This window comes from Schistocerca piceifrons, chromosome 2 (genome assembly GCF_021461385.2).
Source record: "Schistocerca piceifrons isolate TAMUIC-IGC-003096 chromosome 2, iqSchPice1.1, whole genome shotgun sequence".
Classification (NCBI taxonomy): Eukaryota; Metazoa; Arthropoda; class Insecta; order Orthoptera; family Acrididae; genus Schistocerca; species Schistocerca piceifrons.
In genome coordinates this window covers 563933989-563950240 of record NC_060139.1, presented here as the reverse complement: position 1 = coordinate 563950240, position 16252 = coordinate 563933989, and the positions used below count along the sequence as shown (strand labels likewise).

The 16252-nt window shown below is 44.5% G+C and overlaps 1 protein-coding gene across 1 annotated transcript in view; it reads right to left on the bottom strand.

Annotated features, from left to right (window-relative positions):
• LOC124777471 (phospholipid-transporting ATPase IF-like) overlaps nt 1–16252 on the bottom strand; it is a 442189-nt gene that overhangs the window by 217492 nt on the left and 208445 nt on the right. Inside the window, exon 2 of the mRNA XM_047252898.1 lies at nt 15468–15557. Within this exon, the coding sequence (XP_047108854.1) occupies nt 15468–15557 (90 nt within the window). The remainder of the gene's footprint in view (nt 1–15467; nt 15558–16252) is intronic.

Here is a 16252-nt window from a genome sequence, read left to right as displayed (position 1 = left end):
TAACCTGGCGGGTGATCAATTTTACATGGTCATTCCATTTTAAATCATTCCTAATGCCTACTCCCAGATAATTTATGGAATTAACTGCTTCCCGTTGCTGACCTGCTATATTGTAGATAAATGATAAAGGATCTTTCTTTCTACACTCCTGGAAATGGAAAAAAGAACACATTGACACCGGTGTGTCAGACCCACCATACTTGCTCCGGACATTGCGAGAGGGCTGTACAAGCAATGATCACACGCACGGCACAGCGGACACACCAGGAACCGCGGTGTTGGCCGTCGAATGGCGCTAGCTGCGCAGCATTTGTGCACAGCCGCCGTCCGTGTCAGCCAGTTTGCCGTGGCATACGGAGCTCCATCGCAGTCTTTTAACACTGGTAGCATGCCGCGACAGCGTGGACGTGAACCGTATGTGCAGTTGACGGACTTTGAGCGAGGGCGTACAGTGGGCATGCGGGAGGCCGGGTGGACGTACCGCCGAATTGCTCAACACGTGGGGCGTGAGGTCTCCACAGTACATCGATGTTGTCGCCAGTGGTCGGCGGAAGGTGCACGTGCCCGTCGACCTGGGACCGGACCGCAGCGACGCACGGATGCACGCCAAGACCGTAGGATCCTACGCAGTGCCGTAGGGGACCGCACCGCCACTTCCCAGCAAATTAGGGACACTGTTGCTCCTGGGGTATCGGCGAGGACCATTCGCAACCGTCTCCATGAAGCTGGGCTACGGTCCCGCACACCGTTAGGCCGTCTTCCGCTCACGCCCCAACATCGTGCAGCCCGCCTTCAGTGGTGTCGCGACAGGCGTGAATGGAGGGACGAATGGAGACGTGTCGTCTTCAGCGATGAGAGTCGCTTCTGCCTTGGTGCCAATGATGGTCGTATGCGTGTTTGGCGCCGTGCAGGTGAGCGCCACAATCAGGACTGCATACGACCGAGGCACACAGGGCCAACACCCGGCATCATGGTGTGGGGAGCGATCTCCTACACTGGCCGTACACCACTGGTGATCGTCGAGGGGACACTGAATAGTGCACGGTACATCCAAACCGTCATCGAACCCATCGTTCTACCATTCCTAGACCGGCAAGGGAACTTGCTGTTCCAACAGGACAATGCACGTCCGCATGTATCCCGTGCCACCCAACGTGCTCTAGAAGGTGTAAGTCAACTACCCTGGCCAGCAAGATCTCCGGATCTGTCCCCCATTGAGCATGTTTGGGACTGGATGAAGCGTCGTCTCACGCGGTCTGCACATCCAGCACGAACGCTGGTCCAACTGAGGCGCCAGGTGGAAATGGCATGGCAAGCCGTTCCACAGGACTACACCCAGCATCTCTACGATCGTCTCCATGGGAGAATAGCAGCCTGCATTGCTGCGAAAGGTAGATATACACTGTACTAGTGCCGACATTGTGCATGCTCTGTTGCCTGTGTCTATGTGCCTGTGGTTCTGTCAGTGTGATCATGTGATGTATCTGACCCCAGGAATGTGTCAATAAAGTTTCCCCTTCCTGGGACAATGAATTCACGGTGTTCTTATTTCAATTTCCAGGAGTGTATGTATTCGCGGCACGTTACACTTGTCTACATTGAGATTCAATTTCCATTCCCTGCATCATGCGTCAATCGTTGCAGATCTTCCTGCATTTCAGTACGATTTTCCATTGGCACAGCCTGTCGATATACTACAGCATCATCCGCAAAAAGCCTCAGTGAACTTCCGATGTTATCCACAAGGTCATTTATATATATTGTGAATACCAACGGTCCTACGACACTCCCCTGCGGCACACCTGAAATGACTCTTACTTCGGAAGACTTCTCTCCGCTAAGTCACAGTGAGGACGAAAGTGGGATTTAAGTGATGGTGAGGGAGGGTCTGTGAAGAAAATTATGACGAAAAATAAGGGGATGGCAGCTGCATAAATCACTGCAGAATTGGATGGCGCGCTCGCGAACCATGTGAGCACCAAAACAGCACGAAGGGAGCTCAATAAGCAAGGAACTGCAGGGCGAGCTGGAATACAAAAACCTCTCATTAACGATGCAAATACCCGTAACAGGAAAACATGGTGCTGAAGTCATAAAAACGGGACTGTGGAACGATGGAAGAAAGTCATTTGGTCGGATGAGTCTTGTTTCACATTGTTTTCAATTTCTGGCTGAGTTTACGTCCCAAGAGTGAAACATGGCGAGGGTTAGATGGTGATCTGGACAATCATATCGTGGTATTCCATGTCCCTCCACGATTACTCCGTAAGGTCGCAAGACTGCTAAGGATTATGTGACCATTTCTGCTGACCATGTCCATCCCATGGTACAATGTATGTTTCCCAATGATGATGTCGTGTTCCAAGACGACAAGGGCGCTGTTGATACATCTCACGTGGTCCAGGACTGGCTTTGTGAGCACGGGGATGAATTGTCGCGTCTCCCCTGGCCAACAGATCTCAGTATTATTGCTTTGGAGAGAAGGGTGCGTGACGAGTATTCACCTCCAACATCGTTATCTGAACGTGCCGCTACTTTGCATGAAGAATGGTATAAGACTCTCTTGATAACCCAACAGGTCCTGTATTTATCCATACCGAGAAAGAATTTGGCACAATATCCCTAAGGAGGACATCCAACAACTCTATCAGTCAATGCCAAGTCTGATAACTGCTTACATAAGGGCAAGAGGTGGAAAAATGAATGCGCCATTGACCTGCTCAATTTGTGAAGATCTTGCTCTTGCACTGAGGCTTCATGAATGCTGTTCCTTTGCTGTTATACTATTCGATACACGCCGGCGTATAATACGAGGATGGTTTGAAAAGTTCTCGGAACGGAATAGAAAAAAAGCACTTACATCACTGAAACTTTTTTTATTTTTCAATGTAGTCTCCTTGTAGATTAATGCACTTGGTCCAACGATGTTGCAGTGCCTTGATCCTATCTCGAAAATGAGTTTCCTCCAGGCCTGCAAAATAGTTTTCAACTCCGGTTATCAATTCTTCGTTTGAAGTGAATCTTCGTCCACGAAGAAAAGTTTTCAGTTTTTGGAAGAGATGGAAGTCTGACGGAGCCATATGAGGTGAATAAGGCGAGTGTGGCAACAATTTATACCTTAGTTCGTGTAATTTTGGCATGGCGACAGCACGTGTGTGGGCGCATTGTCTTAATGGAAGATGACTTTCTTCCCTGCTAAATCAAGTCTTATCCACGTATATTTTGGTGCAATTTATCTAGGAGGTTAGCACAGTATTCTCCAGTATTTTGTTTCCCAGTGGAGGGATAATCTACAAACAGAATCCCCTTCGTCTCCCAATACACTGATGCCATGACCTTTCCCGCCGAAGGAATTGTCTTTGCTTTCTTTAATGGCGGAGAATCAGCAAGTTTCCACTGCTTTGACTGTTGTTTTGTCTCTGGGGTATAGTAGGGCACCCAAGTTTAATCTGTGGTCACAAACAGGCGCAAAAAATCTTGTTCGTTCCTCCTAAAACGGGCCGAACATTGTTCCGATGTGTCCATCCTCATGCGTTTTTGATCCAGGGTCAAGAGTCGCGGCACCCATCTTGCAGATAATTTTTTTCATTTCTAATTCTTCAGTTAAAATGTGATATACCCTTTCAGATGACATCTGGCAAGCGTGAGGAATTTCGCACTCTTTTAATATACGCTCCTCCATGACCATTTTGTGCACTTTTGCAATGATTTCTGGAGTAGTGACACATCTTGGCCGACCACTGCGCGGAACATCATATAAGCTCTGCCGACCAAATTTAAAGTCATGTGTCCTCTTGGCAACAGTTGAATATGAAGGAGCAGAGTCCCTCAGTATTCTGGAAATCGGTATGAATGTCGTTTGCTTTCATACCTTTCTTTACGCAGTCCTTAATCACTGTCCGAATCTCGATTTTTTCCATCTCCGAAATCACTACGCGGGAACAACAGAACCACGTCACCATCACAGCTCTCTTCCAAGAGCACTGACGTGGTACGTGTTTACAGGCAACAGTTCAATGAATACCACGTGAACAACTCGTTGCGCTAGCGCTGACCTCTCGTGGTGATTCCGAGAACTTTTCAAACCACCCTCGTACAACGCTCTCATTCCTAGGTCTTCGGTATTGTCCCACTTCGAACATATTTATCCACCAAATGGAACTAAAATTAATGTAGCAGAGTAGCAACGTTATCTCCCAAATGGAAATTCAATGGCTCGCTAACAAATCGTTACTACGTCAACCAGGCTCTCGCACAGTGATCGATGTAAACAACAGCCAGACGAATATAGCAGCACCATTCATTACTGCACGCAGTGGCTTCTTGCCACTGCACACGTTGTTCACGTAATCGTTGAAAAGACGCTTGGCAGAACCATATTTCGCAACTGAGCAGATCCAACCTCTACCCTTAGGCCCAACTCCCGTGTTCTAGTTTACGCCGATGTGTGTCGGATCGTGTGACATCATGTCAACAGTGTCATGAAGCCTTAGTACAAACAGTTTGCTCCCAATATTTTCAACAAAGGCAAGTGTGCGAATTGCTTTCGTCCGAAAGAGGAGCACAGCGCTGAGGTTCTGGAAAGCAATAGATTCAACATACCCTTGAGAACGGCTATAAGGACGAAATCATGACTGTGTAAAATAAGTGAACAATTAACCGCCAAATGGCGGAAATCTCTTTTAAAAAGCAAATATAGCTGTGCGTGTGAGATTTCCATGTTCGATGCTGTATTAGCCCCAGGGCACTTGTAGAGTCATCACAGTACTGCAGCACCAGGCGATAGCCACCTGCCACAGTGTAACTCCGTGACGCGGGAACTGGAGGTCGTGTTTACGCCAGCACTTGTACGTGCGTCAGAGGGGAGAGTGCAGCTCAGCTGAGTACCGTGGGAGGGGCGGATCTCCTTGACTGCGAATCCCTGGCAGCCTTGAGCCACTGGGTTCAAGCCTCGGCGGCGGGAAACGGTACGCTAAGCGCGGAACGCAGACGGTGGCGCGGTGTGCTGACGCTGTAAAGAGATAATCGTTGTCTATCAGGTGGCCTGAGTGCGATTTACGGAGTGGTACACTCATACAAATTCTTCTTTACTTACTCGTCATTTACAGTGGATGGCTTATTCAGCAATAAGTGGATCAGTGATATCTTCGGCATATCGAGATAAGAGGAGCGAGCTAAAGATGTTCCGATTGTACAGCTGCCAGTGAGTCTTAAAAATAAGGACGTAAGAGGCGCTAGATAAGGATGTTCCGATTGTACAGCTACCAGTGAATCTTAAAATAAGGACATAAAAGGCGCTAGATAAGGATGTTCCGATTGTACAGCTGCCAGTGAATCTTAAAATGAGGACAGAAGGCGCTCCATATCATATCACCTAGCATTTTTTGGCCAAACAAAGTATACCTGACGTGTAAAATTTTATAAAGTAAGTTTGTAATGGTAATAATAATTCATGCCGAAAGGGTCAAACTTGTTACGATGTGAATGACGCGGTAACTTTTCGTGAGCGTTAAATATCCGCAAGATAATTCGAATGTATTAAATCAAACCTTTTGGCTATAAGAATGTTTATATTACCGAGTTGTTATAATTAAACTTTCCTATTTAACACGTTATAACACGTAAAACTAATTAGCGTACTAGTAACAAACTTGGTAGAATTAATATCAACGACATGGAGAAGAGAAATAATGCAGAATCAGTTGAACTGAAACGCACTCAATGTGCTGCTACGGTACATCATATCATTATATACCAGTACCATACTGCTACAAAAGAGGCTCAATATGGCTCCCATCAGTGTTCAGAAGAGTCTGAAAGCGCAGGATTGCATTTTGCACAGCAGAACGAAGCATGTCCGTAGGTCTGCTGGCTACCTCTCTTGATATGCTGCGCTTCAGATCACCACATTTGTGAATGTTTACCTGGTAAACGCTCTCCTTCAGGTGGCCCCGCAGCCAGAAATCACATGGAGTGAGATCAGATGATCGTACCGGCCAAGAATTTGGAAACGACCGGCTGATAACATTTCCAAATGTGTTTCGGTGAAGTAGGTGATCTTCACGAGCGATGTGCGGTGGGCCAACTTGCATGAAAACTGTTCAGTTCAATGCGTCTCTTTCCTGTAGGGCGGGTATGACATGCTGGCGAAATATATCGCAGTAATGCTGGCCAGTCACACTGCACGTCTTTACTCCTTGAGCGCCAACTTGTTCGAAAAAGAATGGGTCAATGATGAACGCAGCCGTGAAGCCACGCCGTACAGTGACAAGTTCACCACACTTCATGCACAGTGACTGGAGGTGAGGACCTCCAGTCTCGGCAGTTGTGTGTGTTCACCTCACCCGTCAGAGAAAAATGAACTTCGTCTGCCCATAGGATGGTCCAGGGCCAACCCTCGTCAAATTCAATCCTTGCGAGAAAGTGGAGAGCAAAGTCAAGACTCCGTTGTGCGTCCTATGGTGGATCCTGCAGCGATACCATTTGAGAATAGTTCGAAGTATTTTCCGTACAATGGACCACGGGATGTTCAACTGTCGTAAAACAGCACGCGCAGGGCCTGACGATCTGGAATTGCGCGCAGCGTTGTCTATCATAGCAACAGCGATTTCATCAACCACCTGTGGTACATCTTCTTCATCATGCTCCGCACAGCAGGTGGAGAAAGGGGATCCTTCTGTAATCTTTTCAGTAGGCGATATTCTCAAAGTGCATCTGCAGAGTTTCGTTGTTTAGATTATAGAGCTTCATCAATAATGCCTTGCTCCTTTTATCCAAGCTCATGCTGACACGTCAACAAGTGCACTGCGGCCGGCCAGGTCTATGGGAGTATGATTCACGATGGCTAATTACGGCACCTGGTGGCCGTAGCTGGAACTTCACGGTGGTGCTGTGAAGCATGGGAATCATGCACCCCCTATTCTGCACATTAACATTACCAAGTTTGTTACTCGTACGGTAGTTAGTTTCCGCGCTATAACGTGTTATATAGGAGAAGTTTAACTGTAACCACCCGGTATATTTAGCGCTACGAACATTGACTCGTCAGTGTGTGTAACAGATAGAGTACGCAGGTTAACATGCACTATCTGAACGAAAGTACCGGTGTTGACCACTAGATGTAACTAAAAGTGGACCCGCCAGTTCAAAAGGAGGCGGATAGTATTGTTTTGACGGTAGAGAAACGGTAACTGCAGAATGGGTCGATCAGGAGGGTTCAGCGACTTCGACCGTGGACTAGTCAGTGGATGTCACCTGAGTAACAAATCCATCAGAGACATTTCAATTCTTCTTAACGTGCCCAAGTTGATTATTGGTGGCATGATTGTGAAGTGAAAACGCTGAGAAACAACCATGGCTAAAGACCTTGTGTACTGACGGATGGGGTCCATCGAGCATTTTGGAGGGTTGCTGTAAGATATCGCACGAAATCCGCGGAAATTCTCACTCTTGAATTACAAACTGCTAGCAGTAGTCCGCCAGCATAATGTGGGTAGGGATTTAAAAACAGTGGAGTACAGTGGTGGAGCAGCTCTTCTTCAGCCGGATATTGTTGTAGTCATTGCTTAATGACAATTGTGAATGACTAGTGATTTGGAGTGATGAATCACGATATACTCTGTGGAAACCCGATGGAAAGGTTTTAGTTTAGCGAATACCTAGAGAATGTTGTTTAGTGCCAATAATTAAGTATGGAGGAGACGGTGTTATGGTGTGGGGGTGTTTTTAACGTGGAAAGTATGTGGTCCTCTTACTGCGCTTAAGAAAACACTAAATACCGAAGGATGTGAACACATCTTCCAGCAATCTGTCCTGCGTACAGTAGAGGAACGTTTTAGAGACGGTGATTGTTTGTATCAGCACGACACAGAACCCTCCTCATAAAATAGCACCCGTAAGGCAATGTGGACAACATCCCTCAAGTGGACTAGCCTACCCATTAAGTCTCGAACTGAACCTAATGGAACACGTTTGCGACGAGCTGGAACGTCGACTTCGCTTCAGATCCCATCGTCCAACATCACTTTCTCTGGTTTCGGCTGTTGTGGAAGAACAAGTGCCATTCCTCCACAGAGATTCAGACGCCTGGCTGTAAATATCTGCAGCCGAGTTCGAGCAATCATAAAGCCGAAGAGTGGACACGCCTCATATTACTTTTGATAAGATAATGTATGTGATAGAAAATAACCGTACAAAGTACACAGAGGACAGCAAAATGAGCAGAAGTAGAGGCTGTATAGTTGTCACCATTTTAACTTTCTCTGTTTACCCCTTTAACTAAGTATCTCGAAGCAAAATAGTTCTGTTCATACGGAATGCTTTTTCTTAGTTGAGTAATCAATGTATGAATCCAACTGCTAGCTGTAACGTCACATGTTGCTTCTTGTTCGGATGGCGAAAAGCAGAGCAGGCCCGACATGTGTTTCATGAGGTCTTCTGCAAGCAAGTACTGGGATCACAGTAGATAACTGAATGTGAGATGTTTCAAGAGTTAATCGATGTGGAGTAAACACCTGAAGATTATCATTTTAAAAACAAGGAAATATCTATGTTTGACTGAATTATGAGAGTCCCACTCAGAGATCCTAATGAAATTTATGCGGCAAGACATTTCCTTCACAAATGGGTTCCCTGTTTATCTGTTTTCAGTGTTTCTGAATATTACATTTCTGTGCGTTCTTGCATGACTCTCTAATTTCCTCCGTGTGTTGCAAGGTTTACTATTTTAGTTCTAGAGAAGAACATGGAGTTTACATACGTGCAACTAAAGTATGATACGATGCACAAAAATGGTTCAAATGGCTCTGAGCACTATGCGACTTAACTTCTGAGGTCATCAGTCGCCTAGAACTTAGAAATAATTAAACCTAACTAACCTAAGGACATTACACACATCCATGCCCGAGGCAGGATTCGAACCTGCGAGCGTAGCGGTCGCGCGGCTCCAGACTGTAGCGCCTAGAACCGCACGGCCACCCCGGCCGGCCACGATGGCCAATTCACGGGATTTTGTATTCAGTCTTGCTCTTTTGCAACCAAGACGGAAGTGATTTCCTCTTACTGTATTCTTACGGTGTGGTAGCCGATGAAGATATTCTGTAAAAATATGTTCTGTATGTCTAAATATCTACCGGGAATTACTAAAAGGTTCAAACTCAGTGTAATTAATTTGACGAAGGCAGTGAGAATACCTGTACCGAAATTGTACTTATATTACATCGTTCTTGAAATATATTCAACTAATTGAGAGTTTGTACAATTTTCGTACTACTAACAAATTCTCCGTTGTCACAACTGCCTAAAATTATCGCTATTCGAAAATGCATTGTCTCCTTACTATGCCTTAATATCTGTTGCTTAATAACATTACCAAAACTTCTCTCATCCTCAGAGTGCACTACTCTCTACGACTAAACATGTCATTATTCGAATCTTTCACCACGTGGCAGCTATTTACTCAATCTACTGGACAAAATCCTTTTATGTACAGCATTTTTCCAACATAGATGAACTGTACTTCTCCTTTATATTTCTCTTCTTTCCTATTTATTTAACACTAGCTTAGCGCCAGCTGATTCGCTCACGTAGACTGTATTGTCTGCACAGATTTTTGGTTTTTATTTAATCGACTTTTTATGTTGTACACATAATTAATTGCAACATATTTTAAACTCTTCGCTATCTTGGCCTGCAAGGTCGCCGGGTGTCTCGCCAGTTGAGAAGGTTTGGAGTATTATGGGGGACCCTCCAGCGAGCTCGGGATTTTGACGATTTAACATGTCAGTTTGACAGAATCTGGTGCGATATGCCTCACGAGGATATCCAACAACTGTGTCAATCAGTGACAAGCCGAACAACTGCTTGCATAACGGCCAGAGGTAGATCAACACGTTATTGACTTACTCAATTTATGAAAGTCTTTCTTCTGAATAAATTATCCAACTTTTCTGAAACTGTAATAATTTGTTTATCTGTGCATGTGCATCACATCTACTGATTTCCATCCCATTCGGATAATTCCTACGTGGTGTGTCTTTTTTGTTTTAGAGAATATTTGCATAAATATTTTCGTCCCTTATTTTACCCCCTTAGGGATTGAATTTCCAAAAGACACTGAAAAACAATTTTTTTACATTTCTAACCGAGAAGGCAAGTACAAAATTTCAGAGATTTAGTTCGAAAATGATTTCACAATGCAATATTTCCATTAAAATTTTCATCCCCTATTTTATCCACTTGGGGTTGAAGTTACAAATACACTGGAACTCGTATTTTTTTAATTTCTAACCGAGAAGCCAAATAAAAATTTTCTTAGATTTGGCTTTAAAAATATTCACAATGAAATATTTTCATGAAAATTTTCAGCTCCTATTTCACCCCCCTTAGGGAGTGAATTTCCAAAAACATTGAATCACTTTTTTTTATTTCTAACCGACAAGTCAAGTACCATTTTCCATAGACATATCTTTAATATTTAAAAATGCTTTAGTAGCTATTTACAATGATTTATTTTCAAGGAAAACTTTCACCCACTGTTCACCCACGTAGGGGTGCTAAAACACGTCGTTCGAACTTCAAAATTTCATCAGTAGCGACATACTTTCAATAAACCTTTCATCCCGTATTTCACAACCTTAGGGATGCAATTTCGAAAAATCCCTTCTTAAGCGATGCCTACAGTACAAGATCAAACCCTTTCCAACTTTCAGTGATGTATCAGTCAATCAGGATGTTCGCGTTTATAAACGAGTATATTGATTGAAACTTCCTGGCAGATTAAAACTGTATGCCGGACCGAGACTCGAACTCGGGACCTTTGCCTTTCGCGGGCAAGTGCTCTACCACAATCTATATTGATTAATTCCGACTGCCAGTCCCTTTCGTGTTTTGACGTTATAACATTGACTAAAAGACATTTCGTCGAACTCAGAAAACAGTTAAATTTATAATCAAGTGATCCCTTTACTGTCGGAGAAATCAACATGGATGTCCCAATTTTAAAAGTACAACAGAGTGTAGGATATCCACGTCGGCATTTTCTCTACGAAACCTGTGGCTGGTTTCGGAATCACGACAAAATACTGCCTGTGTGAATCGTAGGAAATGTGGGTGTGGGTGTGCGTGCGACCGCGCCTTCTAGAAATTCCGTACAACCGACTGTCACATATACGAGGCACTTTCAGCAACAAATTTTTTTCTGGACGCAGGTTGTTCAGGATTCCAACACATGATATTATTCTCCACTCTTTTGAATGCAAGACCCCATTTTTTTAACATAATCTCCGTTCAATTCGCCGGCCGTTGTAGCTGAGCGGTTCTCGGCGCTTCAGTCTGGAACGGCGCGACCCCTACAGTCGCAGGTTCGAATCCTGCCTCGGGCATGGATGTGTGTGATGTCCTTAGGTTAGTTAGGTTTAAGTAGTTCTAAGTTCTAGGGGACTGATGACCTCAGATGTTAAGTCCCATAGTGCTCAGAGCCATTTGAATTTTTCTCCGTTCAATTCGACGTCCTTACGCCTGTACGCCTGCATTGTACCACTCTTCTAGTAGACGTCGAAGGCAATTCCTTGTTGCATCAGCAACCTCTCCACCATCCACATACTGCTTCCCGCGGAGTGCATATTCCATTCGGCCAAACAGATGGAAGTCGGAAGGTGCGAGATCCGGGCCGTAGGGTGGATGTGAAAGAAGAGACCAAAAAGTTTTGTGAGCTACTCTCGGTTGCGCAGACTTGTGAGAGGCCTTGTGTTGTAATGGAAAGGAGAAGTTCGTTTGTATTTTTGTGGAGACGAGTACGCTGAAGTCGTTTCTTCAATACGCTTCAGAGATGGTCCTTGCACCATGAGGGAGGACATCGAACACAACCCGTGGTTCAGCGCCTGTGATGATGTTCGACAAAAAAGTGTCACGATTTGACTCGTAACGCGCAAGCATCTCCGCTCAGATGGTCCTTCGTTGCTCTTTATGGTCGGTGGCGAGGAACCTAGCGTGTACACACCTTTGAGTTTGTGGACGATTGTGTCAGCACTACCAACAAAGACGTCCAGTTGTGCAGCGAGGTGTTTGATGGTGATCCGTTGATCACCTCGAATGGGAGTGTCCGCACGTTCCAACATTGCAGGAGTCACAGCTGTTTGCAGCCGGCCGGCACACGGGAGATTTGCGCGACCTTGTTGCGATGATGACAGACGCGTCGCCCAACGACTCACCGTGCTTTTCTTCACTGCACGTCACTGCGAGCGCCTGCGAATATCTGCGATGTTCTGGTTTTCTGCCAAAAGAAACTCAATGACAGCTATGTGATGGGAACGTACCTCAGTTACGATGCCACCTATCGGACTTTCATGAAAACTGTAGGGTCTGAAGCCGGAATATTCCACGATGTCTCACAAAAAATTCCACATTATATGAACCGACATTGGCCGAGAAAAACTAATTGCGCGTTACTTATTGAACGCCACCAGTACAACGCACAGACTTACTAAAACTGATTAGACCGCTCACTGGCGCTAGTGTAGAGCTCCCGCAGTGAGGCCGCTATTTGCAAGGCAACGCTGTTTTTGCACTTAGTAAATTATGTCTTATATCCGATGAATCGTCACATATACAATGACTTAACAGATTCAAATAACGTTCATGTGGATTTTGCATCCCTGACCTTAGAAAAACGTGTGAAAATGAAATGGCTCGTTCATGTGGTAGCCGAGATTACAATTATTCGAGTCCAAGCTAGTTGAATGAAAAATTCGAGAAAGGAAAGTACGCAGATAAAATAATATCATACAAGAATGAAAAATAATCGCAAAACACAGACGCAGAGTATGTCCCGGGAAATATTAAACAAGAAGCGACAGTGAAAAATTTAGCGAATGATAAACTAATCTACTATACGCTGCTTCATAAGTTTATGCAATTATCTTGAGTCGAAAACTTGACAGATTTTCGCTCAAACTTGTAAGAAACGAACCCCACGTTCTTGAATAGATATTTATAACCTCCCGTCTGTTGACGGAGATCTAATACAAAAACTTAGGAAACTACATTCGTTTGAGACAGCGTTGATTACCCACGCAGAGAACACGGCAACTGCCATAACCACATTTTCCAGAGACATCGTTCAGTGGACGAGGAGTCAAAATAAGCGAACACATATCTCGGCTTATCCTAGATACTCTACCTGTTCTGAGAAAACGACGGTCAACGTTTTCCATGTAATTTTGAGGCGTTTTCTGGCGCGACACTCGTGGCACAGTGGCTACCGTCGTGATATGTCATTTATGCGCCACGTGTTCGTAACCCGTTATGGTTTTATTCGTGTTATTTTATTTTTTTCATGCATCTACCGACGTTCATAGAAGATCACTAAACGAATGTTTCTCTTTAAGTTAGCGGATTGTAAAATTACGGATGAATTGTAAAATTACAACTGGGTTTCACTATGTCATACATTATGTATGGTACTTTCGGGGGATACAACATTTTTAGATTCTCATATTCTTCTATTTCATTTTTACATCTATTTTTTTAAATTCTTATATTTCATTCTTGTCTTCACTCTTCAGAAAGATTTGGCGCAACACTTTGGATGATAACTATCGTAGAAACATCCGAAAGACAGAAATTACGAACACCACTAGTATCGCGCAAAGGCAAATTTGCCAGAGCGACATTTCTTCGTATGAACCTCACTCGCGAAAGACACGTCGGTAACATCGCTGAAAATTCCACGCGCTGACAATAATTTCATTGAAAACCACGCACAACGGATCATTTTTCCGAAAACTGGCGCCTGCAACGGATTGCGAATCAAGACACTCTAAAGTAATTTCAACGAAAACCATTTCGAATAATTTTGTCATTAATTTAATGCTTTTATAAATTCATTCATCATACAATTAGTAGACCAATATGGACAACGTTATTTCACTATACATTGGAAAACATTCGTGAAGTAATCTCCTACTGACATGGGTGCTGTTGTGGTCTTCAGTCCAGAGACTGGTTTGATGCGGCTCTCCATGCTACTCTATCCTGTGCAAGCCTCTTCATTCCGAGTAACTACTGCAACCTACATCCTTCTGAAGCTGCTTAATGTATTCATATCTTGGCCTCCCTCTACGCTTTTTATCCTCCATGCTTCCCTCCAATATTAAATTGGTGATCCCTTGGTGCCTCAGAACATGTCCTACCAATCGATCCCTTCTTCTAGTCAACTTGTGCCACAAATTCCTCTCCTTCCCAACTCTATTCAGTACCTCCTCATTAGTTACGTGATCTACCCTTCAAATCTTCAGCATCCTTCTGTAGCACCACCTTTCTCTTCTAGCCTACACTGTTTAACGTCCATGTTTCACTTCCATACATGGATACACTCCATACGAATACTTTCAGAAAAGACTTCCTGACAATTAAATCTATATTGTGTGTTAACAAATTTTTCTTTTTCAGAAACGCTTTTCTAGCCATCGCCAGTTATTTTGCTGCCCAAATGGCAAAATTCCTAGTCTAATTCGCTCAGCGTCACCTGATTTAATTCGACTAGACAAATGAAAAATAGAAGCCGGCCGGAGTGGCCGAGCGGTTAAAGGCGCTACAGTCTGGAACCGCACGACCGCTACGGTCGCAGGTTCGAATCCTGCCTCGGGCATGGATGTGTGTGATGTTCTTAGGTTAGTTAGGTTTAAGTAGTTCTAAGTTCTAGGGGACTTATGACCACAGCAGTTGAGTCCCATAGTGCTCAGAGCCATTTTTTTTTAAAAATAGAAATAATAATCGGGCTTCGAAGACGGGGCTCAGAATTACGAAGCCGTGATGCTTGCCACTGCGGAAAAACGTGTTCACTTATCTTATCCCCTCTTGCAGTGACCGAAGTTTCTGGGAAATCGTATTCCTTGTCAGTAGGAATTATGAAGTAAACATCCTTCTATTTTGGTCTTCGCTTTCTTTTCGTTGTCTCTTATATCCTTTAAATCACAGGGCAGTAATCATATTTGTAGCCGAAAATGGCGGTCTTCAATTCGGGCACAGTTTCCTAATTTCTCCACTGCGGTGTGGTAGGACTTACAACGCTACACTGCCATGGCTTACGTCAGCGGTGGAGGGCGAAATGATCACCTGGTACCTGTTTTACACCATCTACAGGGATCCAAAGCGAGCAGAGTGCTCTTTTAAGGGGGTGACTAAATTTTTGTCTGGTAAACTTAGACGTCGCAGATGGCCCAAAGGCACATACAAACGCACAAACGTTTTTCAGAATTGAAGTTTTTTTCTCAAGTGCGGCAACACATCATGTCTGTGAATAGTAAATAAAGCCAACATGCCCATAAATCCTTTTGCAGAAGTCTCAGCACGACTAAAATACGTAAAATCGACAGATAACTTTTTAGTATAGCTGTAGCACTGAGACAAGGCGACGGACAGACACATTGACGACACATAGCGTGGTATGTTAAAGTGTTAGTTGCTACCTGAAGCACGCGGAGGAGTCGCCTCCACCAGCGGGCCATGACTGGGCCCCAGCTCCCGCAACAGCGAGCTTTACTTTGCGCCGCCGGTTCCTTGAACACATCGAAAAAAATAAAGATAAGCACTCATTCATGTACCTTAATCATTTCTCAGTATTACATGTACTGCGTCCAGTACGAGAGTAAATCTTATCTGCGTCATTATCGTCAGACTTGAATGGCAACATCGACAGTCTACTTCCGGTAGATAGAGTCGGTTGATCAAACTATCAGCGAGTAAGGGTACGTGTACCGATACCAGTACGTTTAATCTGTCAGGTGAAGTATCCACTCCTATACAGGGTGTCCCAGAAATGTTACGATAACTTCGAGGCGTTATGGAAGGTGTCTTGAGGAACAAATCGAGGATAGGAACTCGTGTGCGGAAACGTCATCCTATGTCGTTACGTAGCGTCGAATTTGCAGGTACCGGTGCCTGCCACTAGGCCATGCCTCCAGCAGCAAACGTGACTTTGTAAGCTGAAGGATCGTACGCTGAACGTCTCGCAATGTTGTTTGTTATTCAGTGATCGCGTCTGATTGCTGTGATCGACACTGGAGAAGATGGAGCCAGCTGCTGTGTAGACATGCTTTGTCTCCTATGAATGCGATGCTCTGTTGCCTAGGCGGATGACGGATTCAGATACTGGTTTCAATATGCAGTTTATTTTTCTTCTGGCGATTTTAGAGGGCTACTGGAGAAAAATAAACTGCATACTGAAACTCATATCTCAAACCGTCATCCGCCT